Source organism: Lichenostomus cassidix, chromosome 19 (genome assembly GCF_008360975.1).
Source record: "Lichenostomus cassidix isolate B80296 chromosome 19, HeHo_3.0, whole genome shotgun sequence".
Classification (NCBI taxonomy): Eukaryota; Metazoa; Chordata; class Aves; order Passeriformes; family Meliphagidae; genus Lichenostomus; species Lichenostomus cassidix.
In genome coordinates this window covers 356,897-382,549 of record NC_139499.1, presented here as the reverse complement: position 1 = coordinate 382,549, position 25,653 = coordinate 356,897, and the positions used below count along the sequence as shown (strand labels likewise).

At 43.5% G+C, this 25,653-nt stretch overlaps 1 protein-coding gene across 3 annotated transcripts in view; it reads left to right on the top strand.

The window, feature by feature from the left end:
- The window catches only part of CASTOR2 (cytosolic arginine sensor for mTORC1 subunit 2), a 127,620-nt gene that overhangs the window by 49,357 nt on the left and 52,610 nt on the right, over window positions 1-25,653 (top strand). For all 3 annotated transcript variants that reach the window (XM_085078729.1, XM_085078728.1, XM_085078730.1), the window contains exon 2: window positions 22,635-22,705. In XM_085078729.1, coding sequence (XP_084934855.1) covers window positions 22,635-22,705 — 71 coding nt within the window. The remainder of the gene's footprint in view (window positions 1-22,634; window positions 22,706-25,653) is intronic.

The following is a 25,653-nucleotide window of genomic DNA, read 5'->3' as shown; positions in this document are numbered from 1 at the left end:
GATATCTCTCTTACTGTAACAAGATCAGATATGTTTAATTATGGCTGAGGTTTACAGATTAGTGCATGCCCCAAGGACGTTGCGTATGAACTGTGTGTGAGCTCACCTTCCTTAGCAGCCTCCATTGGCTGTGCAACTTCCCATCCCTACAGGGAAGGTGGTGAGGAAGGAAGGGCTGCTCAGCAGAGCTTAAGCAGTGGGAGAAGATGCACCAGGGTGGGGCCAAACAGACCAGGATTGTATATTGAGATATTCTGCATCAAGAATAATAGCAAACATTAAAATTTGGACTAAGATGGACAAACTGGAGTCTGAGGTCTTGCCTGTGTCTTGGGGTGATGTTACGATAATTCTGTATTCCCTATCATCTGCTTTTTATACCCAGAAATGTGTTCCTGTTGCTTTAAGCCAGGTTCTCCAATCAGGAGAAGTTCTGAGTTGTTTTGAAAACTCTCCCCCAGGCTTCTCAGCCTGGAAGCGGGGCGGAGGGAAGAGGCATTCCTTTTGTCTGGCTGCTGCTGCTGCTGCTAGCTTTTTCCCTGGGACTGCAAGAGCAACATCCTGGTCTTTTTTTTTTTTTTTCTTTTCGGTCTGTTTGGCTTGCTTGCTCGTCCGACTTCAGACAACCCCTGGGGAGACACCGGAGCAACTCCCCCCTCTCAGCCCCCCGGATCATCAAGGGGGAAGCTAAGCCCAGGAAAGAAGGGAATCTGAATCCACCAGCTGCCTTCACAGGTTAAATACCTAATAGCTCCCTTTTTTCCCTTTTCCCGCGCCCTGTAGGGCAGTTTGTTTTCTTAAATAAACAGGTGTTTTTTCTTCACTTTCACCTTAGAACTTCTGTTGTGGTGGGGGGAGGAAGAGCCCAAAGCTCTTTTCTTTGGGGGAGGCGTTCATTAAGAGCACTTCCCTCCAGAACTTGTCTCTAACCGGAGACACCTATGATAATGCACTGGAATAACAAAGGAGACTCTCAGTTTGGCAACTGGGCGCACTGTCAAAGCCATGGAGAAGGCTTTTTAACTCCTAACCTTCCAGCGAGATTTGAATCTTGGCACTGAGTGAAGGAAACCTTGTGCAATAACCACTGGGCTTCCTCAATACCTTGTCTGTTGCTCCCCCTGTTGAATCCTAAGAGCTTTGAAGACTAGAGGGTCATTTATGATTGTTTTCTGTTCTTTGAGCAGCTTTTATGCCCTCACTTTTTGTTCAAAACCCCCCATGTTGTTTATTTACTGATAGATGTCAGCAGGAAAAAGATGGTGACTTAGCCAATTAATATCTGCCAGAACGAAGCCTACAGACTGTATCTCCAAGCATGAGATACAGTAAAGCCTTGGACTCAGCAAACAGAAGTTGTCTATATTGAAAGAAAAAAATCTATCTTTCCCAGGCTGTCCCGCACTCTTTGTTCCCTCTGACAGTCAAGTCCTGATTTCAGACAGTGTTCTTATAATCCTCCAAGTGCCATCTGGGGCAGAAGTACAGACAGCAGTTGTTTGCAGAAACCTCCTGAAACTACTGCTGGAGACTCCGGTTACTGGAAGTGAGATCCTGCTGTAGACCTGTGCACCGTGTCTGACCAAATTAGGTGTAGATCCCTAATTATGCTAGAAAAGTCTTACTCATATTCATCCTCTGTACAGGACTGAGTCTTACTATTCAGGTCATTATTTACTTTGCCAGTTTTTCTGCTATTGCTTGGATTGATCTGTGGATGAAGCTGTCAGAGTGCTGTAATCTTGCTGTCCTGTGTGGGCCTGTGCTTTTGTCTCCTCACTGCTCTCTCACTGCATCGAGTGTGCTGGCAATACCTGGTGGTTTTGCTTCTGTTGTGTTGTGCTGTGAAAAATGCCAAATATATGCTTGGAAGTGAAGTCTCATGTATTGCTGAAGGCTGTGCTCCTTTTATCCTCAGCATAGTTTAAAAATATTCTTTAACTGTTACAAACTTTTTATTCTACCAGAGAACTTACCGGAAGAGCACCAAATATTGAGACCCGTCTGGGCTGTGTGAGGCCAGAGTGAATATCTACTTTGTGCTCTGTCCTGTAAAGCTAAGATGCAATAAAACCTGGTATTGATACTGACTTTCTTTAGAAAGTGCTTTGAGATCTCCTTGTGAAAAGCAACAAACAGAAGCGAGGTGCAATTGTGCCTAAGAGTCTTTTCATCTCCCTGTCAGGTCCACTTACAGCCTAGCTAAAGAATTTGTGTTCTTTAGTTCTTATTCCATCTGTTATTGTCTTAGTTCAACATTTTACTTATTTTTGTGTGTTTTTCTAGGGTACTCAAGTGTTTTCTGTGATCTAATTCTATTTTTAAGACCAAGCTTTCTGATGGTGAGACGGGGAGAACTCACTGAGAAGCAGCCCTGTGGAGAAGGACTTGGAGTGAATGAAAAGCTGGGCATGAGCCAGCAATGTGTAGATGCAGCCCAGAAAGCCAACCATATCCTAGGCTGAATCAAGAAAGGAGTGGCCAGCAGGTCGAGGGAGGGGATTCTCCCCCTCTCATGTGAGTACCTGGAGTACTGTGTCCAGGCTTGGGGCCTCCAACATCAGAGGGATGTGGAGTTGTTGGAGTGAGTCCAGAGAAGGTCATTGAGATGCTCTGAGAGCTGGAGCCCTTCTGCTCTGGAGCCAAGCTGGGAGAGCTGGGGGTGTTTAGCCTGGAGAAGAGAAGGCTCCAGGGAGACCTCAGAGCCCCTTCCAGTGCCTGAAGGTGTTTATTAAAAAAGCTGGATTTTTTTACATGGGCAGATAGGGATAGGACAAGAGGGGACCAGTTTTAAACTCAAGGAGGACAGATTTGAAGGTCTCTACCAAGATAAGCCATTCTGTCATTCTCTGCTGCTAATCACCTGGTATTTTCTGGGTCTGGAGGTGGGAGAATTGTACTAGGTGAGTCAGCCTATGAGCTTGCGCTTTGCATTGCGCCTTACACTACCAAAAGTCCAGGACTGCATCTCACTTGTGGTTTTGTCATTTATTCTGATTGTGGTTTTTCAGTAAAACAAACTTTTCACTGGAGTCTTTAGGAAACATTAAACAAAATTTAGAGTATTCACCCAGATGAATCAATAAATAAGCTTTTGTCCTATGATCATGCTTGAAAGGGTTTTGAAATAACAATGACAGAAAGGACTCATGCAGACAATGAATGAGAACCCTGGTCTGTTGCTGTAAAGTCTGTTTTAAATCCTGATTTCCGTGGAAACAGATTGTCTTCGTTTAGAGAATCACCGCAAGACACAGATTGTTAACATACTTCACCCATATCCCTCAATTCACAGGGCTATTTTTTCACTTAGATCCATAGATTCTTACATTTTAGACAGGTATGTTATCTGGACTCTTACATTGCTAAAGTAATTCAGCTAAAAATTAGAGAATTGAGGTGACAGGGAGAGCCTTTTACATTATAGACTCAGTTTACTGAAGTTTTGACTTATTTTCCTTCCAAGCTAGACACTGTTGATGTTGGATGCTTGAGCTCTTAGATGCCTGAGCTGGTTGCATTTTTCCCCAGCAGGGGAACATCCCCTTTGGAGCTTTTCAGCCCAGGCAGTGTGGCATGAGCACACAGGTGTCACAGTGCTAGAGGTGTCTCAGGACATGTCTGGAAGTATCTTACCTTCCTTTTTTTGAGTAATCCGATAGTTTCAGCATCTTTATTGATGAAAATTAAAAGCAACATCTGGCAGCTTTTTTTCTGCTGTGTCCCCTTGCCCCCTTGCTGGTTGGAAGGAAAAATTAAGTCAGAGCATTCCCAGGCATGGAGGGATGGGGTGTTAGCATTGGCCAGCAGTACCCTTGTTTGTTTTGGGCCTCAACACAGCTGCACACAGAGGAAGATAGAAGACCATTACTCATTAAGTTCTCATACTTTGGAGGTGTCTTTTGATGATGCAGTCTTGTATTGTTCCGAGAGTATTTGTTCTTTCCCAAACCTTTCCAAGAGGAAGATGGTGTTGCTGTTTTGTTGTAGTTTTTTTAATCTCAATCGTTGACTTCACAATTTTAATCTTCTGTAAATCTTTGACAGCTGTTACTTTGTTGCTTTAATTTTCTCAATCTATTTTAATACTTAGCCTGCAACAGCACTTGATGAGGACAGGACGAGAATACATGATTACAGCCTGGTGGGCTTTCATAAGGCCTGGTCATTTTGCAATCTTTGGCTGTTTCCAGAGAATGTGCTTAGGGATGCTGTTGGTTATTGAAGCATCTCTTCTTACCTTTTCTCATTCTCCCCTTCTCTGTGGAGAAACAGGTAATGCAGTAAGACATAAAATTAAATGGGGATTGCAATTTTGTGAGAAGTGGTATTTTAAATGGTGCTGCACTTGATTCATTTATTCTTTAAAGCAAAGAGTGTAGGGCAAGGGAAAATCTGCTAGCAAAGGTATTAAAATCTGCCAGGAGCATGGCATTTCCTTTAACTTCCAAAATACATATCCAGTTGAAGACAAGTGGAAATAGATTTTGTCTGTTTCCTCAGGGTCTCGCTTCAAACTGTCTTAGTTTCTTGCTACCTCTGCTTGTGGAAAGGTTGTCCCAGCATTACAAATGCATTGGATTGGTTCCCACAGACTTTAAATGCCTCTTTAAAACATAGGCTGACCACTGCCATTTAGGTGCTTTTTAGTTTGACTAAGATGGCAGCTATTACTGGTTTCTGGTAGTTAGAACCCTAAAATACTACTAAAACGCTGACTTTTTTCCTGATATAGTTCTGTCATGTCCCTCTTCCCCAGCACAATTCATCTTGTTTGAAAAAATTTACGAATTTAGTAACTGTGATAGCTATGCCGGAAGAAGATGTGTGATGATAACAGGCTTTACCTGGCTTTAAGCTCACACTCATCCTTTACCCATTCTGATTATATGCGATTGGAGGTATGAATTTGAGAATCAGAATTTGCAGCATGGAATTCTCTGTGGTTGTATCTGAGGTAGCAGCCTTTTAGCCAGACAATCAGCTCAGAGTAGTGCTAGTAATTCTCCCTTCCCCACCCTGGGAAGGTGCTGACACATTCTTCCCAAAGCGGCAGCTCAGTATGAAGAGTCCTTCTAGAATCCAGGCCTGGAAGAGCCAAGAGGATGAAATGAAAATGGAGAGGGCTTTGCTCTGTGACTGCTTGTGTTTGGGGCTGTTTGACCCTGAGGCCAGTTACCTGAGGGTAACTGAGGGTAGTAGGTGTCAGCAGTTGCCAGATTGCACAAGTACTACTGTCTTGGTTTGAAAGACAGGTGTCTGCCAAGAGAGGTTGAACCTTCCCCTAGAGCAGAGGATGTGATTTTTCTTCCCCTCCTCCCCCCGAATTATTTAATTTTGTAAATCAAGGGCTTTCAGGCAAAGGTATGGGAAAAAGGAGTATCAGTTCTTTACTAGTATCTGTAAACAAACAATAACAATAATAGCAAACCACAACTAGAACCAGAAAACCAAACAGCAGATAACGTGAGCTGCTGAGCCTTCTCCCGTGTGGTGCAATCACGGTTGCAAGCAGCAGGGGCGCTGTTGAGCTCCCGGCCGGCCAGGGCAGGTGCGATGACTCCCGAGCGGCTGCAGGTGGCGCTGTGGCGCAGGGTCAGGTCACCGTCCGGCAACTGCAATGGCGGACGGGCCGAGAAAAACACGCAGGGCAGCGGAAAACAGCTCAGGGCAGCGAGGGAACAGGGCAGCAGGAGCGGGCGCTCTCTCTCTCTCTCTCTCCGGCCAGCGAGAATTTCTACAGTCACAGCAGACGCTGCGGTCTCGTGCGGCAGAGGGCAGGGGCAGGCAGCAGAGGCAGCCGGACTCTCCCGGCAGCAGCCACGAGGGAACGCAGCCCGGGGGGGGGAAACGTGCCCTTCCCCGTGAGGAGAAAAGTTGAATCAAAGCTCACCGAGCCAGGAGGGAAGAGAAACAGGGCACAGTTGGATTTCCTCTGGTAGCAGCTGGAAAGCAAAGAGCCAGCAGCCTCTACCCTCAGCATCCGAACCACAAGAGTCAGTTCCCAGGACCGGCTCTCCCTTACCTTGCCCTGCCCAAACCTAGCCTTTGTCTTTTACAAAAGGCTTGATCGCTCCGAACATCGGACCATTTGTTGCTTAGTAACAGGAATGGGAAGAAATTCTCAACCCCCGACAACTACATAAACTAATAAAACATCTAAGGGGAAAAAAACCAGGCTTGAGACCCGCAGGTTTTTATTTCATGTCGTGTCTTCCTGTCTTGCCCATGCTTTGAGCCATGCTGTCCTTTGGAATACAAGGTTGTTCAAATCCAAGAGCCATGTTTCCCACCACTGTGTCTCCTATAGCACTGATTGGGCTGTTCAGGGGTGTAAAATGAGGCCAGTGTGTGTACCGTGGTGCGGTGTTGCTTCCCCAGTGCAGCCGAAAGCCCTAACACCGCATGGGAGGGTGATTGGCCAGGCCGAGCGCACGCTGGGTACACCGCAGTCATGAAGCATGCAGGCGAGCTGCCGAGCTCAGGGGACAGAAGCTTGAGAGGAAGCTGGGTAGAGATGAAGGAGATGCAGACTCTCTCGCTGGGGATTCCAAAGGATTTTATTAGGATCCAGGGCTGAAGGACGAAGGGTGGCGAAGGGGGACGGAGAATGAGGGGCAGCAAGAAGGCAAGGAATCCGAAGCTTGAGAGCCCAGAACAAGGGATTACACAGGGTTAAAAGGGAAGGGAAAAGGGGAGTGGTTGACTCCAAAGAGCCAACCAGGGAAAGGCAGAGAGGAGATAAAAGGTACAAACCCAACATAACATAATGGGGGAGGATACAGAACTTGTAAACCGATGGGGTGCCGAGCTGGGGAGAACATACTAGAACAAAACCATAAATAGGATAGAGGCAGGGAAATGTGCGGGGCCAATAAACTTATTATTTGGTGCATATGAATTCTTCCAGCTGCAGGGTCCTCTGGGCTGTCGTTAGACAGTCACCCTAACTTCAACAGTAATGGCTTTCAACTCGTACCCATGATTCTTCTTCGACCGTCACTGACCCATGTGGTTGGTCACCCAGGCTTAACTGCTGGAGGGCCACTGCAACACCCTGGAGCATCCTTCCAGACCCAGAAGGGCAAGAGATGTCCTAAAGGGGTGATATCATCAAAGGCACAGTGTTCACTGGTGAACTCATTTTAGAATCATAGAATGGTTTGAGTTGGAAGGCATCTTTAAGATCTTGTAGTTCTTCCTTGAACCCATCTCTTCTCTATGCGTATTGGCTTTTGTGTTATTATCCAGCCATCCCTCTCATGCACATACACAGTCATGATAGTTTTTAAATGGAAAACTTTATGTTATCAGATCAATTAATTGTCTGCCCCACTTTCTCACATTGACAGACAGTGAGTTATTCTTTAATCACCTTGGCCGTAATGGTCAAGAAGACATAATAATGTCTTCCGTAATCCCAGACTTAGCACTTCTCATCTGCTTAGTTTTCCACACCTTGGATCACCACTGGCACCTTCTCTGTGTTTCTTCCAACTGAATTCCAGCCTGTTGTTGGTAGCTTGGGATGTTTGATCATTAAGTACTTGGCAGCTGGGGATGTGCTGAATTTTTTGCTTTGGAATAATGAATTGGTCTCATCTCCCTGCCTGATTATCCCTGTTCTCTCAGCATCTTTCAAAGCCTTGACCCTTTTGGAGAACAGCCATGAGGACTCCAACATCTTCTTCCTGACTGGTAATAGCTCATTTAGAGCCTGTCATTCTTCATTCAGAACTTAAATTATTTTCCCCCATATGCATTAATTTCTATTCATGGACTTTGTATTTCAGCTGCCATTTTATTATTCAGTCACCAAGCTGTTTGGTGGAAATTGAGTTTATGAATCCTTGGTTCTAAACAGCAGTTTTCTCATCACCCAGCAAACTGAACAGCCTTACAAAGCAGTGTTCCTAAAGCACACTTCTGTGTGACTTGCTCTCTAGAAATGTCTACACTTCATTGTGCTGGTTGCTGTGCAGAGAGCACGAAAGTTCTTGAGATGAAACTCTGAAAGAATCAAAATCCAAATATGAAGACACTGCAGGTATAGTGCAGCCACTTACATCAGCCCGCAAACATCCCAAATGACAGAACATGGCGAGGGAATTCCATTAATTCCATTAATTTCTGGAGAATTTTGGAGCACTGATTTGAGGCCTTGGTTTAAGCTCCTGATTTGAGCTGCTATTGAGTTCATGTGACATCTCTCTGAGCCTGACCCAGCAAGGCTCAGTCCTACGAAGTGACTTAGTAGAAACACTACGGTGTGTTTCTTCAGAGTGGGGGGAGCAAGAAGAAACATCTGTGGGATGGCACTGGCCATGACACTGGTTTTGACCCAAACGGTGACCCACTCTGCATTATCATTTATGATGTATATACTTCTGCAGGAGCTCTGGCTTTTGTTTTGGGTGGTGATTTGGCAGCTGGATTTTAGGAACAATATTCCAAAACTGTAGAATTCAATCTGAGCCATGTAATGCTGACTTGCTGAATAGTCTCTCTTGTTTTCCTTGGGTTTGGTAGGCCTGGGAAGAAGTTTGATGCTTCTGCCTTTACCATGAGCTTTTCCTTTGCAGTGTGAAGAGACCAATTTAGAAAGAGTGTTTTGGAAGAGCATTGTTAAAAATAATACCATCTGGCATTTTCAAGGCTGAAACTTTGTGGATAGTCAGTATTGACTTACTTTAAAAACCTTAAAATCCTTGTAATTTTGTGGCTAAGGAAAATTTCATTTTGTACTCCATCTCTCTCTTGTGCTGGAAATGAGTTAAACTCTGACAGTGATCAAGGGATATTGTTACTGCTGTACAAAGTTTTTAAAGCACAGTTACCTTCTCCTTAAATAAATGATGGGCTTGTTCAAATGGAAAGAATTGCTTTTTCCTCTCACATGTGACTATGTTTACTCGCAATAGATGAGCTTCCGAGAGTGCTGGGAGACAGGGATAGCAAAGTAAGAAAAGGGAAAAGTGTATCTGGATCAGTTAGTTAACTGTTAGATAATAAATGAATACTCTTTTCCCAATGCAAACAAACTAAACTTCTTTCTCATTTACTGCTCCAACTTCCCCTTCAGAGATTTGATTACAACATTCTCTCCCAAAGCAAAGAGCTCTTGCCATTTTGATGTAAACACCCATTGACCCTTTGTAGAGATTTGAAAAATTGCTTTCCTGTCATTAACAATGATAAAACTGCAAACAGTATTGTTAAAGATGCTGCAGGGGGTGGGCATCAAACCAAGAGGAACAGATTAAAGGATTTTAAGAAGTGATGTGGACTTTTACCATTATCCTCTGAGAAGGAAATTAGTACAGGAAGCACTGTACAATGCATCAGATGTAGTTTCATGAAAAATATTTTTATTATTTTTGGTGACATTTAAGTATTTAGAGGTTTTTGCTATTGCTGTGCTGTCTTGTTTCTGATATGTTGCTTTAAAAGAATGCTGGAGGAGCAACAGCAATAAAACATGAGCAAAGTGCCTGAGATGCTCATTTAATTCCCATTAACACAATAAATGTGAATATGATGAGGTTTGTTTTGGGTTTTATATCCCCATGCTTCTCAGCAGGGATGGTTTAGATCCTTATTACAAATGGAAGCTGAGTCATAGGCTGGCCCAGAGGACCACAATGGAGCAAGGTGTTTGATCTGAGTTTCTGGAGCTAATAATGTAACTCTGGCAGTTTTGATGGGACGTGGCTTTTGTTGGCAGCCTTGTTTCTTTAAAGTGGATAGAAGTCTTGCCTCATTGTCCAATTTGTAAATCCAAATACATTGCAATCTAAATTAGTAGACTGAAATAATTCCTGATGTAATTTATGGGTTTACCTAAAAGAAAGAGAGCTTTCCTATCTGCCGTGTAGGCTTGGGTCACTAGCAATGGCCATAACCTCCCCTACTCGCACAGGGCAGTGTGCCTGCAGCCATGGGGACTGGATCCTGTAACCCAGGAGATGTGTTACTGTCTGCCTTAGCACTGGGACAAAGCTGCTCCCATCCCATCAGGCACAGAGGTTGGGAACGGAACCAGTTGCAGGGATCTAGCTTAGTGATGCCAGCCACTCCTGCAAATGTCCTCACAGAGCTGTCTGTAATGACTGGAGGAACGTGTTATCTATGGTTACTTTATCTTGTGGATATTTCTGTTATTGGGGGCTCTCCTCGGTCTGAGGGCTGTGAGACTGTTCACACTTCAAACGTCTTTGTCCCCTCTCACATTTATTTGTTCCTAATAAAATTTTTGTGGATGAGGGGAAGGATGGAAAAGCTTTTAAATATAAGGTTTAGGTTCAGAGAGAAAAATGTGCAGAGAGGCCTTGTGGGCAGTTTTCTGTTCTCTCCCAGTTGCCCTGGGCTATGAGGATGTGTCCTTGTCCTTCTTGCATGTTAATAGTTATTATGGTTCCCACTAATGGTTTTATAGTAGGTCGACGTAGCATAGGCAGCACCTCAGCAGTGCTTAGGATGGCCATGGTTGGTCCATGTTTAAGGCTATTGATATCACTGATGCTGGCAATGCTATGCTGCGTTGGCTCCCGGAGAGACTTACGTCCTGCTACAGATGATACGTGGGTCTGGCATTTTCTCTTGTGCTATGGTTCACCTTCTGCCTTAACTTGCCTTAAATTCACTTTATCCTAGTATTGAGGCTCCAAGTGTTTCATTTTGACATGCAGAACATCAGCTGATTTTTTTTACCAGTCTCCTGGCTTTGTGGAGCTGCACAGCACCCTGATAGTGTTCTGTGGCTCTGCACAGTCCTGTCAGGAGCTGCAGAAATGTGCCCAGGCCCCTAGTGAAAGGCTGAACACAGACAGAGCAAGACAATCCTAATTGAAGTATTGTGTGCTACAGAGATTCACTGCTACTGTTCTTTCAAATACTGTTAAAAGCAAATTTCTATAAAGAAAAATATCCCTTGCTTTTGCCCTTTGCCTGTGGTGTGTTGAGTTTAATGAAAGTCAGAAGAGTTGGGAAGAGAGCCCGTCGAAATATCTGACTGACTTATGATCAGTGAATTGCATGGACAAAATCCAGGTTTCTGTGGCTTCTTTTAGCTCATCAAACCATGCTAATAAACCCTGGGCTGGTTTTAGTTATATTTCTGTGAACCTTGCACGTTTGTTGTGTTGTTTTGTTTTGCTTGCAAATTTCCCTCAAAGCCATCTTTTTCTAGTTAAACTTCTTTACTGTTATATGGGTCAATCAGCAGTGGCAGCTAGAGGAAGAAGATTTACTCATTTATGTTTTCAGTGTTCAAAATAAAAATTTGCTTGCTTTATGCACTTTGCCTTGTGGGGAATGTAGTCCTTAGTGACCCAGAAACAACTGTATGCAAGACGTGTTCCTATAACTTGACTTTTGTTTATCTGCAGATATATAAAGCCATGAACCAAAAAGCCATGAACTTACGAAGATGGGATTCACTAAACTTCTTGACTTAAATTCACTTACATTGCTCTTATATTGCAAGTCAAACAAGTTACAAACAGGACTGTAGTCAAGCTGAGGGAGGTTCCTTCTAAGAAAAGCTGAACATCAGCCCTGACTTATGTTAACTGTTGGGGGAGAAAAAGCAGATCCTGGGAGTGCTTGTGAACTGGCAGGATAGCCTGCTAGATCCGGGACAGCACTGACGTGTTGTACCTGCCTCTGTTGCAAATGTGCTTCAGTGCTTCTCTGGCAATGCAGTCACCTTGTCAGTGTTTGCTTGGAGCTGTGTAGGGCCATCTAAATCAGTAGAAATTTATGCACCATTTCTTAGAAAGGGGCAGCACAGGATGAATGCTGACTTGGGAAGAGTTGAGAATCTGAGCTGGTCCCACACCACGTGACTCTTGCAATGTGTGCTTGGTCTGCATGGCATTGCTCCACACAGGGCTTCTGAGCCAGGAGGGCTCTCCAGGCACATTGGCTCCACTTGATTCTGCAAGGCTTGTTTCTTCAATGCAGACAGGAGGCCACTTAAAGCTGGTTCTTCTGTTGAGGGATGCTGAGCTGTGCTCAGTTTGCCTTGATCTCTGTAGAATCAGAGCTGCAAAAAGGCTTTTGCCATAATAACCCATACTGACCCTAAACAGGTGCTCAGTGTTCATCACCCAGTTCATTCACCACAATGCTGAATATACATCTCGATGTTCTGAGGTGAAGAGTGGGTGCTCCAACCCCCTTCTGACTGCAGTGGTAGCTGGGCATGCAGTTGCCACCACCTTGTGCCACACATCAACAAATCCTAAGGTGCAAGGGTGGCTTTCACTTAGTTTTCCTGCCTGCCCTCATCAGAGCAGCCTAGTGATTTTGGCTTCTAGACAGGTAGGCGAAATCAGCTAATAATTATTCTTGCAGAGCTTGAAGTTGCCAAATTTATGTTGTAAGAAAAATAGAAAATCATTTCAAGTGAGAAGAGGTACCTGTTACTGACTTCATGGCTGTTTCCCTACAAACAAGCATGCTCATGTTTTCCATAGAGTCAGGGGATAAAGACAGACCACTCCATCCGTGTTCACCCATATGTTGATAAATTTGAGTTGAAAATTACTGTGTGATGACAGGAAGGCAAAGCAGTACATCACAGGCAGTATTAAGCAACAGTTCTCAAAGTTTGTGAGAATAACAAGAGATTAATGACTTGGTAATTCTTCTCTGTTTCTTGTTTCCAACAGTTAGTGCTTTTAAGCACAAATGCAGCTAGTTCCATAAGTGGTCTGAGACCTGAATTTTTTGCTCATAATGAATCTACAGAGTTCAAGTACTATTTGAGAAAGTAATACCTAACTGAATTTATTTATTTTTTCTCATTTGTTCCTTCCTCCAGCCTTCTCTCCTGCTTTACTGTGTTCTCTACTTACGCAAATGATAGAAATGAGTTTTCCAAGATGGGAACAGGCCAGCACTATACTGTGCAACTCATCTATGGCTGCCAAAGAGGAAGCTGGGGTCTGTTGTGGCACACTTAATGCTCCAGCAGCAGCATTTGTAGTGCATGTGACATGTGCAAGCCAGCAAACCAGCCCTGTGCTCCAGAGCATGTGTAAGCGGTGTTTGGGTAGTAGCACATGCTGAGTAACACAGTACAGTCTAAAAGGACTGAGAAGAGAGTGTGGGAGTGGAAGCGTGAGCATATACCTGTCTAAATGCTGGCTTCTAGGATTTTTTTACCTTTAAGATTAGTGGAGGTTCTTTTTCCTGTCTGCACCTCTGAATGACTGGTGGATTCTTCCTTTTCTTTTGCTGGACCAAGATAAACATTACCCAAGCAGAAGGTGCTGACCAGTGAAGATTCTTTATGTAATTAACATTTGAGGGGTTCAGCTATGTCAAGATGGAATGGTGCCTTCCATGAAATGTTTGTTGCTGGCATGAAATTTTACATTTCAACTAAAACTAAAAGGAGGTGTTTCAGTTTGAAATGACAAGAAATTATTTCCTAGTTTTGATTGACCAAGGCCTTGTTCCCTCAGCTTCCATTACATCTTTTTGGAAAGTATTGTGGCAGAAAATAGAAAAGAAAATTATGAATGAGAAGTAGAGGCGAGGTAATTCTGTTTTCCTTGGGGTTTTTTGTTTGGGATTTTTTTTGTTTGGTTGGTTTTTTTGTTTGGGTTTTTTTTTGGTTTCTTTTTGGTTTTTTTGTTACTTTAGGAAAATTGAAATTATGTTGCTGTAACTGATAGTTTTTAGACCAAGAGCTCCCTATCTCTAGCACCATATAGGCCTTCAGATGCCTTGCATCTGCCAAATCCTTATAAGCACCAGTATCCAGTACTACTGAATAACCAGTAAAAATGCTAAAACCTAAAGAGTGACGCCCAGTGCCTGTGTGAAGAGGTGCAGCATGGGTGCAGGTATTCTCCCTTAGCTATGGGGATGCTTACTGATGTCCCAAAGTGTAAGTGAGCCATTTGGAGGTAACTGGGTGACTTTGCTCAATGTATGAATGGAATAACTTCTGTGAAGCTCCTGGCAGTTGCATCATCTGGGTACCGGTCAGAGCAACAGAGTTCAGACCTAGGTTTTTGGTTCAGCCCCATTCACTAATACAGCTGGTGTGTGGTGATCCAAGTAAAAATTGCCCAGCAGAGTTCACTTGAAATAATTTACCCAGGAAGAAAAATCTGTGCTAAGAACAACTTTTTATTACACAGGTTAGTAAATTATTGTACGTATTCATGCCCAGGACAAGTCTTGGGTTCAGAAGATACATTAACTTCAGTATATCCACACCTGGAGTCACTGGTGTATTGTTCTCATTGAGTTCCCCAAGAAAACCCACCTATCTGTATTTAGCTTTTTCAGTGGACAAATAACAGATGAGCACAGTAACACTTGCATGGTTTTAAACTGTATTTGTATTTCCCACAGCACCTCTCTGCTGAGCACTGCAGGCTCTATGCTGTTGGCAGTTGTGCTGGGATGGAACACCAGCATTGTTCACATTCATCAGAGCAAGTGGCTTAAGTGAGGGAGCTGCAGATGGGTGGACTTGGATATCTTCATCTCCCCTGTAGTTTCCTTCAGAAAGCTGAGCTTTCCACTCCATTCCAGAATGTAACATGCCTTGGTTTCTTCATGTAGTTAATTTTCTTACTACTGCTTCAGTGTAGTTTTGGCTTGTCTCTTCACATTTGGCAAGAATTTATTTCTACACATAAGTAGAGATAAAACAGATTTTATTACAGAATCTTCCTAAATACGGTGCAAGTCTGTTAAAGGGGAGAAAATAAACCAGCCAAATTGCATGTTGCTTTCTAATTGGTTTCTGGGAGGTATTTAAAAAATGCTGTTATGACAAATGAAAGGAAGATATGTTTTAGCATCCTAAGTAAGTTTTAGAAAGCAATACTGCAAATGCTGTGCTTTGACTACTAAAATCATCATGACTTGAGCTTTGCTAGCCATACAAAATAAACTCCAAGTGTCCCTTTATAGAACAAAAAAAAAAAAACTCCTGTGGTTGTGTTGCAGGATAACTCTTGACTATTGTAGCTTTGTTGAATCTGTGGCCTGGGAAGTCTGGACTGACCAAATCTGACTACAGAAAAACAGAAATTATACCTGAATGACTCATTGGTATTTCATGCTACTGCTAATCTTCAGTTTGCAGCAGTAATTTGATTTGCATGGGCTCTCACAGTCCAGGCCATGTAGAACTATTCTGAAGAAGACTTGAATCACAGTTTGATAGTGGTTTAATGAAGGCAGATATGGTAAGTGCACAGCTGACACTTTTTGAATAATCCTTCTTGATTTTTTCGCATGTCTCCTGGCTTTATCAGTAAGCTGTATTTAAGATCAGTATCTTCTGCAGCATAGCCAAATCTCTTTATTTCTGTGCTTGTTTTCTGTGTTTTGCCTTGATTTCTGTTCCTTCGGGGTGCCGATCATATTTCTGTTATTCTCCTCCCAGTTATCTTAAACTCTAAATAAAGTCTCAGTTAACTTCCACAGCTACACAAAAGTAGCAAAGAGGGCACTTGACTAAAAGTCTCCCCTTTTTACTTTACACAGTGTATTCTGCAGTTTAAACTGTCATTACTATCATCATCATCATCATCATTGATTAGAGAAGACCATTGTGGTTATTGTGTTTTGGCAGGCTGTAGGAGTTCCCTGGATTTATTTCTGTTCACAAATACTGTTGTCGTTACTGTTCGTTTTCTTATCTCATGGCTGTTTCTAGTAAATTGTTATGTCCATCCGTGACCTTTGCCTTTTGTGCCTCCAACTTGAGGCAAGCAGCAGCGTGGTTTTAGCGGGAGCACTGAATTGGAGAATACCATTCCTAAACCACAACAGCCTTATTTGGTACTCAGTGTCAGGAACAGTGGGTTAAGATAACAAAAGATCTTCCCAGAGCAAGATGGAAACAAATTTGATCTAAGCATTTGCTGTATTAGGTCTGGAGCCACTGGTGACAGTGTTGCTTGGTCTGTTCATGTGGGTGTGTTCATGTGGGTGTACCTCACCCTGTACATATTCCCTTACCTGCTCCCTGTGGTGCACTTTGTCAAAGCAGGGAGAGGGGTCAGGATTGCTTTATTGCTGTACTGAGGGATATCAGTTTGTAACATGGTAACATCAAGGGCAATAAGGGTCATTTGGGATGCATATTCAGTGTTGCTCCCCAGCCCTGACCTTGGGTGCTACGTCTGGGAATTCATTAATAGTTGTACCCACCCTGTGGGGGGAAACAGGGCAAGATGGTTCTCCCCAGCTTTCCACCTCCTTTTTCTCCTTCAGGCCTGTTGCAACTATTTTGAATTCTATTTGTATGTTAAGGAAAGCATGCACTTGTTGCTGTCTGCCAGGTCTCCTCAGTGTGGTTCACACCATGTTTAGAGTCAAGAAAGAGATTTCTAGGAAAGTTATTCAGAGCTCTGCCCCAGGGGTGGATAGCCATGAGTGGCATGGAATGTGGCAGAAAATGGACCAACTTTGGGGGAAATTCTTGGCTCCAGCAGTTTGGAAGTTCACTCCTGAACAACTACAGGACCCTGATAAAGTGACAGACTACTTGCAAGGAGAGTGTTGTGGCACCTCTGGAGAGGAGCAACTTACTGCAATGTGCTAGGCCCTCGCTGCTATTTTTCAGACACCGCTGGTCACTAGACAGCACCCTCAGGGAAAAGAGAAGGACAGCAGAGCAGAACTGTGACCACTCAAACTGCAGCTGAACCACATAAACAACCCATGCCAGTAGCAGGAAGAAGAAATCCAAGACCAAATCAATCCACTCAGTGAGAGATGAAGAGGCAGAAGGGCCCTCACAATGGGCAGAAGAGGCAGGGCCAGAGATAATCACCTGATCCCTATCCCTGAGTGAGCTGTGAGATATGTGAAAAGATTCCAGCCACCTGATGACCCAACTGCTTCAGCAGTGGGATATCACAGCCCACACTATGGAACTCGATGGAAGTGAAGCCAAGCAACTGCAATCCCTGTCCTGGGATGTGGGCATTGACAAGGGGACTGAGAAGAGTACAGGAGCTCTCAACCTCTGGAGGCAACTCCTGCCAAGTGTGAGGGAAAGGTATTCTCCCAAGGATGATCTAATAGTGCACGCAAGAAGGTGGAACATCATGGAGAAAGGTATCCAGTACCTGAGAGATTAGCTGTGCTGGAGGGAATCTATAGGGATTCAAATAACGAGCAATCCCCAGTAGATCCAGATGAGGTCCAGGATACCCATGTGGCAGAAGTTTGTACGTAGCAGGCCATGATCATGCACCAACTCATTGGCATTGATGTCAACAAAAGAAGAACAAACACTGCTTTGGGTGACTACCCAACTCTGGCACTATGAAAATAATCTTTTTTTGTCCCTATTTAGCTGTGCCTTGGATGTGGAAAGACTGTTCAAGACTGTGGAGAGATTGGAAAGAGTCAAGCAAATTAAAGAGGAAATGTCCCACGCCCTACCAGCATGGACCAGAGTCTCTGCTATTGGGAGCAAGTGCCCCCTGCTTGGGACAGAGGAGACACACCACGAGGTAACCTGTGGTTTTTCCTGCATGGCCACAGAGAGGACAAGAGGAAGTGGGATGCAAAACCCACCTCTGCCCTGGCAGCACAGGTACACAAATTGAGAGGAAGAACAACCACCATAGGAAATTTTTCAAGGATAAATACCACTCCAGTCTCCAGTGGGGAAGTCCTCAGAGACAATAGGAGAGATGATGTTGCTTCCTATCCTCTTGAAGGGACATCCAGTTCACATTTACAAGAAGAGAGCATGGAGTACTATGACCAGAACTAGAGGGGCCTGCCTCCAACCAGGTGGAGGAAAGGGACAATCCAATCTACTGGACTGTGTGGATCCATGGCACATCAGACCCACAGGTGTATAAAGCTTTAGCTGACACTGGTGCCCAGTGTACCCTGATTCCATCAAGATATGTAGGGGCAGAATTCAGCTCTGTTTCTGGGGTGACAGGAGGACCCCAACAGCTGACTGTACTGGAAGCTGAAGTGAACCTGACTGGAAATGAATGGCAAAACTAGCCCATTGTGACTGGCCCAGAGACTCCATGTATCCTTGGCAAAGGTTACCTCAGTATTTCAAGGACCCAAAAGGGCATTGTTGGGCTTTTGGGAGAGCTGCTGTGGAGACAGGGGAAATTAGACAGCTGAATACCCTCCCTGGTCTCTCAGAGGGCCCTTCTGCAGTAGGACTGCTGAGGGTGGAAGAACAACAGGTAGCAATTGCTACCACAGCAGTGCCCCGATAGCAGCACTGCACCAAGTGGCACTGCGGGACCTCATCCATGGGATGAGTCGAGAACTGGAGAGCCAGGGAGCACTCAGCAAGACTCATTTACCCTTCAATAGTCCTGTATGGCCTCTACATCGTTAACAGATAAGTGCCCTCTACTGCTTTCCAAACACATTTCACAAGATGTTGTCATAGAATCTACCTGTTGTCATTATTTATAAACTGCAAAGGAGAACACCAAGAATTAGATGATTACCATTAGTCTTAGTTTATAATAAGAATGTATATTGTCATGATAACAGAGTGAAGTGTACAAATCCCTCCTCATCTAAAATGAGAAGACAGCCTGCAATAAATCCCAATGAATTATGCATTTCATATTCACAACAGAAGAACTTGGTGCTGCTGCTGCTTCTAAATTTCCATTCAGTTCAACTACTTCTTTGCAAACTTCCACGTTACTTCCAGACTATGCATTTGAATGCCTTGAATGGCATTTGACCATGCTTTCCTATGTATGGGAAGACCAGCTGCCCACATGCTTCTGCAATGAATCTTTTCCATAGGGCAAATAGTTTTGCAACACTTTACCCTGCTGAGACAACAATTAATTAAGTAGTTTATAAATAGGAAGGTAGTACTTGTGGTATTCTTTAAAGACCATTGTCTGTGCTGAACTTTCAAATGACCCACAGCAGCATTCCCAGAAACATGTGCTCTGTGTGTGACCCAGAACAAATGGAAGTCACATTCATTCCAGTATTACCACTCTTGTGATCTCAGCAGACCTAGAAGACTAAATGTCTGTAGTAGTCACTTCTGGCGTGGACCTGTAAGCACAGCCAACCACTCCACTTCCCTGCTCACTTCTCCCATGGAGACTGGAGTACTGTTTGCAAACTGAAATGATGCTCTTGCTGCATCCCACAGCCACTTTCCTGCTCTGTGCAAGCTTGAGTATTTCTTCCATACACAGTGTAAGCTTTGCAGTTTCAAAAATCTTATCTAATAATAGATTGGTCTACATTTGTGCAATTGCCAGAAAAAGGCATATGTTGTCAGGCAGTCAAAGTCAGCAACAGTGCTGAAGTGGAAATGTCCTTAAAAAGAAGGCAGAAATCCAAAATAATCCGTCCAAGGTTTGGCTATTAGGAAGCTAAAAATACTGTCTTCCTACATTTAGGGTTTCCACATGTACTTAGAGAATTACTGTTTGCCTGATGTCTCAAAATTATTAGAGGGCAATTTTCTTTTCTTGGCTTTGGTGTGATAACAGAAGATGCTGTTGGCATTCAGCTTATTGAAGATTGGTTTAAGAGGAAAGAGAAATTATTGAAATAACTTGAATGGAAGATGCATGTGTAGTGTAATGTGCAAGAGAGAAATGAGATTGAGTTCCTTTTTTCTACCACACAGGGTTTGCAATTCCAATTTTTCATGTGTAGATTTCCTCTGGGAAAAGAATGCATCATTGGCTTGAACAAAGTGAATGTATACCCCTAGATCCACTGGTCTTCTCTGAGCTGGTGAAAGACTTTGCTTTTAAATTCAGATGGCTCTGTGGTCCTGACCTCTTACAGAACTGCATTGATTTGGAGATTGGGCTTTGAGAGGGTATGTGGAGATAATGAGGTTTTGACATGGGCTCTGAGGCAGCAGTTATGGGATTTCCTGTGTATATATATCCCTTAAATATCAGCATTTTTAGATGTGTGCTCAGACACTGGCATCTGTCACAATCGTACTTCTTCTGCTGGGGTCAGTGTGTGCCGAGATTTAAAGGAAAACTTGACAACCCAATATGAGTTTTTACAGCAAACTTCCGTTTATTGATCTGCAGTATACAGTTTTATAGTGTAGTTAACTAGATCATGCATATTCTGTAATCGTACAACATTATTGGTTATATACTTCCACGCCCTAAGTTTGGCTACTTGCCTTAAACATAGATACATATTAGCTATAATGTCTGATTTCTGCATTCTTGCTAGTGATTACTGCATTCTCGACAGCTCCCACCACCTCTATGTTGCAGCAAGGTCATTGTGCCCTAAATCGCTGATTGGACACAGGCATCTTAAGCAATAGTTAGCTGAATATGGCTATTGTTAAGAAACAGCTTGTCTAAGTGTTAAGAAGCAGCTTGTCTAAGTCTGCATGTCCTTTTTCTATTAGCTAATTCCCCACAAGTGTGTGCACACAGACATTTATTACTGTTCTAGTAAAAAATTCTTCCATAAATGCCATTGCAAATCAGGAAAGGTTGGGTTTTTTTAATACTGATGTTTTATCCTTTAGGACCTCTACTTTCTTGCTAGTCAGAATGCAGATGACTCAGTCGGGCAGTAGTAGCAAAGAGTTTTACTTCAGTGACTTCTCTAGGGAATTCATCCACTGTAAGAAATACTTCTACCTCCTGGGACCCACCTGAAGCAGCATCCTAGAAATCCTTTTTGCCCAGCTTGTGTTACCCCTAGCACTGGTAGCAGCCTTGTGCAGTTAAGAAGTGACAGTAAAAAATTGAGCTGCTGCTATTTTCTGCCTCTTTTGTCACTGTTCCTGGAGAAAGTTGAGTTGGTAAATGTGGTTGTAACAGCAGCTATTACCAATCACACAAAATAATTAAGTTGTGGTTTCAGTTGTGGTGGGGGCACGTCTGTATTTTATAATTATATGTCTGTGCTAGGAGGGGGTGTTATGCTTGATTGTTGTCATGGATACTTCCGGGAGAACAGGACAGGTCTCTAAAGGCAGGTTGTCTAATACTTTCCATGTACATGAAATCCTGTTGGTTACGTGGCAGTCAGCTGATTGCACTGCATGTTGTTTCCTCTCAGTTTTCTGATGAGGTGATGAGGAGGGCAGCATCCATCTCATTCTTCTCCCTGTTGCTTTTGGAGGGGATAGCTGCTATTTGTTCTTTTCAGCCAGACAAAAAATGCTGAAGCCAGGTTTTCATCTGATTCTTTAATCAAGTGAATGCTTTCATTTTTTGGTCTATTGAGCCACCAGTATGAGGTTCCAGACTTTCAGAAGTCTTGAAGACTTTTGGACATAGGTGCTCAGCAGTGCTGAGAAGCCCTGATAGTCCCTGGTTGTTGAATCCTGCTGAACTGTGCTTCATGCAGAAATTATACTGTGAAAATGCTGTGAAATTTGGGGGCCTTGAGAACAATCTTTTTTTTCCCAGTATTTAAAATATTTTCTGTAAGTTGCCTCAGATAAATTGGAGAGTATTGTAGTGTAACTGTGAAGTCCTGCCCTTTGGTTCTTCGAGACACATGCTCTTCCTGTTGCACCCAATTTGGAGGGAAAAATTTCTCCTGTGGCTTAGGCAGCAAACACAATCCTCGTGCTCTGGCATTCTCCTGAAGGGGCCAGGAGCCCTGTGGGTGTCAGAGATGCTGCCCAGCACTGTGAAGATGCTCTGCTGAAAGTGAACATGAGCTTGCAAAATGTCATGCTAACCTTCCTGCTATTGCTGGGGACCAACTGGATAGAAGCTGTGTTTTTTTCAGTAGATGTTGCTGTACATATGCTGGTGTATCGGGGAAAAAAGACCTTTTCAACTATATGCGGTGTTAAGCCTTAAGGCTGAAGCTTTTTTTGTTTGTGTGTCTGCAGTAGAATAATCCCATGTCACGTTTGATTTGTATCTCCTGTTAGACATGACGTGCTAATTGCTGAACAGCTGGGGATGCTGTGCTGCACGTGACCTATGATGTCAGAAGATGAGCATGGAGCAGAACAGTAGTTACAGGGGATCAGGCAGGGGGAAGCTCAGCCTTGTGCCCATTGGTTTGATGGCTGCTACCACTCTCCTTCACCAGGAGCACCCCAGGAAAGGGAGAGGACCAGTACAGGAAACTGGGATGCTGTCTGCTGGAGGGAAAAGCTTCTGAAGCAGCAAGAAGAGATACTGGGGCTTGGTTGAGAGATTAGGTGTCAAACTTTGATATAAGGCAAGAAATTTCAGTGGGCCAAAAGGGAAGACAGGTGCATATGTGAACTGTGGAAATGCTTTTGGAAGGTGCTGGACTTAGCAGTCAGCGAGCAAAGTTTTTTGCTCTGTCAGTACAATGCAGCAGGTCCTGGATGTGATGGGAAGCCTTAAGGGTTATGATAATTTGAATTTATTATAGGGATAAAGTAACTAAGAACTAAGTAGTAAAAATTAGAGTTTTACTAGCTCCATTGTGCATAGGCAGGCAGCAGGGAATGTGGGTCACACAGTATGAGTTAGCCAGAAATAAAATCCAGGTCTGTTAATGCTTTAGGCCTCTCCATAAACACCAGATGACTCTTTTCTTCAGCACAGCCTGGATGGGAAAGGACCTCCATTTTAGGTGGAAGAAAAGGTTATGCTCAGTCCAGCTGCTAATTATGTTCCCCTGCTGTTTGCCTTTGCCAGGTGCAAGTTCTTCAGCCTCACAGAAACCCCTGAGGACTACACCATCATTGTGGATGAAGAGGGCTTTCTAGGTAAGTGCCAGTAATGTACTTTGGTATCCAACCTGGGGGTGGACAAGGAAAACATGTCATCTTGCTGAGACTATAAACCAAAATGTTTGTAAAACAGATCTGTTTGTTAGTGCTGGTAGTACAGCTCTGAAAGGTGATTTGATCACTTAAGCACACTGTCTCTGCTGCAATGCTGTACAAGGCAATTCACACATGGAATATGAATGTATTTGAATGCTGGGAGAGGATCACACACAAGTCTTAAAGAGTAGTTTAAGCATGTTTGAAAAAGCAAAACTATCTGCATATGATTGCATTAAAACGAGCTGGCCTGTGTCCCCAGGCCTTCACAAGCATACCACATCTTGCATTTCCAGCTGCTATCAACCTCTGTCTTTGAAGGGAGCACTTGAAGGTGACTATTTTGTATCATCCATACAGCCAGCACAACGCTGTAGCATTGTGAATTGGCTCCTTTGGCTTATCACTGAAAGCTGTGATTTCTTACAGAGCTTTCTTACACCCAGCTCTCCCTGTACTGAGTGTGTCATCTTTGCCTGGGGTGGCTGAAAGGGTCAAAGGTGGAGTCCGCTGTGTGTCACAAAAGGTGGTTGGCATGTGCTTGACAGCTGCAGATTCTTGGCATTGTGCAAGTGCTGATGTAGAAAATGGTTTGGCTTTGTAGATGGAAATAGTTTGTAATAACCTTTATCATCTGTGGAGGTTTTGTTTGTAGCAGTGTTATTGAGGTGGTGGAATGAGGAAGTGTTGGGCAGCTAATACGGTTTTTGTTCAGTTGCTCTTTCTGGGTTTGGAATGAAAAGTCTACACATTTTGAGGTTGGAGAAAATTCATTAAAATATGAAAAAAAGAGGATTTCATTCCTGAATAGGAATTAACTCTTAAGAACCTTCTTGTGACACTATAATGTTCAATGGGTTTGTAATATCCAAACAACAGTGAGAAAATTTGAAACTACACCATCTTTATTTAGTATAGAGTTTTATGATCAGTAGCCTTGCTGAAATAATCCCTTTTCTGCTTCAGGAATACTCACAGACATGTAGTAGAGCAAGCTACATTTTAGACCAGTACAGTGGTACCTGAAGATTTTAATAAATTAATTGCTAGGCTGAGAATGCTAAATGGATCATTAGAGCTATATCTGTTTATAATTGAGTTTTGGGATTTGATTGAAAGTCTGTGCCATGTATTTTTGCTCCCTTTGGAGGAGGTGACAGAGGGCTCTGCTTGTTGTGTTTTTTCAAGGGGCATATGCGCAACAATTTTACTACTATTGGGAGTATCAGCTTTTTAGTTATCAGTAGCAACTGGGGAAAATCAATTCCAAATTGATTTTGCCATAATGATAGGATGCAGAGCCTCCTTTTAAGAGCTTTATTTTAAGCGAGGGCTCACTAAAGGAGGAGAAAGTTTTTGGGTTATTTTCCAAGGCGCACAGCACGAGGCAGAGCAAGAAACCCAGAGATTCTCATTCTTAGGAGGGAGTCTGTGTCACTGAACCTGCAGGTGGGATATGCCAGAGGCATGCTCATGTCTAGCATCTTGTCTGTGTCTGACATCCAAGGCATTAGTTTCTCTGCCCAGTTGGCATGACACAGATTTTTCAATTCAGTCACTGGCGGCAAGTTGAATTACAGCCACCCCTCTACAGTTTCCAGCAGCCACACTGCTGTTTGTCTCTCTGAAAATTATACTAGCTTGAAACAAAGGTGAGCTCAAGCAGTGGTCTTGCTCATCTGTACTGAGGGACTGTTGCACTGTGCACCAGTGATTGTACTCAGAGCAAATCCCAGGTCTGGCACGACTACTGTTGTCAAGAAGTTGCATGTCCCACTGATAACCAGGTTACCTATGTGAACTAGGCAATGCTGCTGCAATACAAAGCAGCAGTTCTGTCTGTTTGGATCTTCTTTTCCCTTGGCCCTCTCTGGCACCTGAACTTAGTGCTGATAGTCACAGCACCCATGTTCCTTCCATTGGGCCGTGGTTTTGGCATATAACATCCCTGTTTTTTTTCAAATCTGCCATGTGCAGTTGGGGTGCTAAAGCAGGGCTTTGCAGGAGAAAAGATCAACTGCCAGGCAGTGCATGGCGAAGGAGGAGTATGCTAAGGCCATCCTCTACTACCAGCCTGGGTAGTAAGTGTCACAGAGCTGCTGGTTTCATCACCTTTTCTGTGTTTTCTCTTGTAAGTGATGATCTACTGGTGAGACCTGCATACACCACATCCTGATAACTCTCCTATCACAACCCCCATATCCTTTGAGTTTGTGTCCGGCCCATGTTCTTTCTGAATTGTCGCCACCACATCCAAAGCTTCATCTCATAGCCCTGTGTGCAGTTCCATCCCTGTGTCTCAATTCAGTATGGTGTAAGTTTTTCATAGTCTGGAGAAATCCAGGAACTAATATATGGGTTGCTCTGTAACAGTGAAAGGGCTCTGGTTCATTCCCTGCTTTCCCTCACACTCTAGCTGGAAATGTCTCAGCAAGAGAAAGTTCACTTTGCCATTGTATAGCCTGTAATCAGCACATGGGCTTGAACAGAACCAAAAATGTCTGAGTTCCAGCATCCCACCTTCTTGCAAAACAGCACCAATCATGTATGCCTTGAGCGCATCAATTGCTTCTTGTCCTGAGTAGTGAAATGCCAAATTCAGCTCAAGAATGACAGCTCACCTTTGATGAGCAGTTCAGATAGCAAGTCCAACAGTAAATTAATTTCTTTTTCTTGCCAGGTAACTTTTTTTTTTGCAGTTCTTAACAAACTTCATATAAGTCTCTGAAGTACACATTTTTCTGTGTGGAAAATGAGAACCTTTCTTTCTCAAGCACTGTGTGAATTTTTGCTGCAGCAATGAGAAGGTTGACTTGTTAGCTGCCATCTTCCATGCTAGCCAGGCCCTTTCTCCTGCACAGCACAAACATCACTGATGGGAAAAGAGC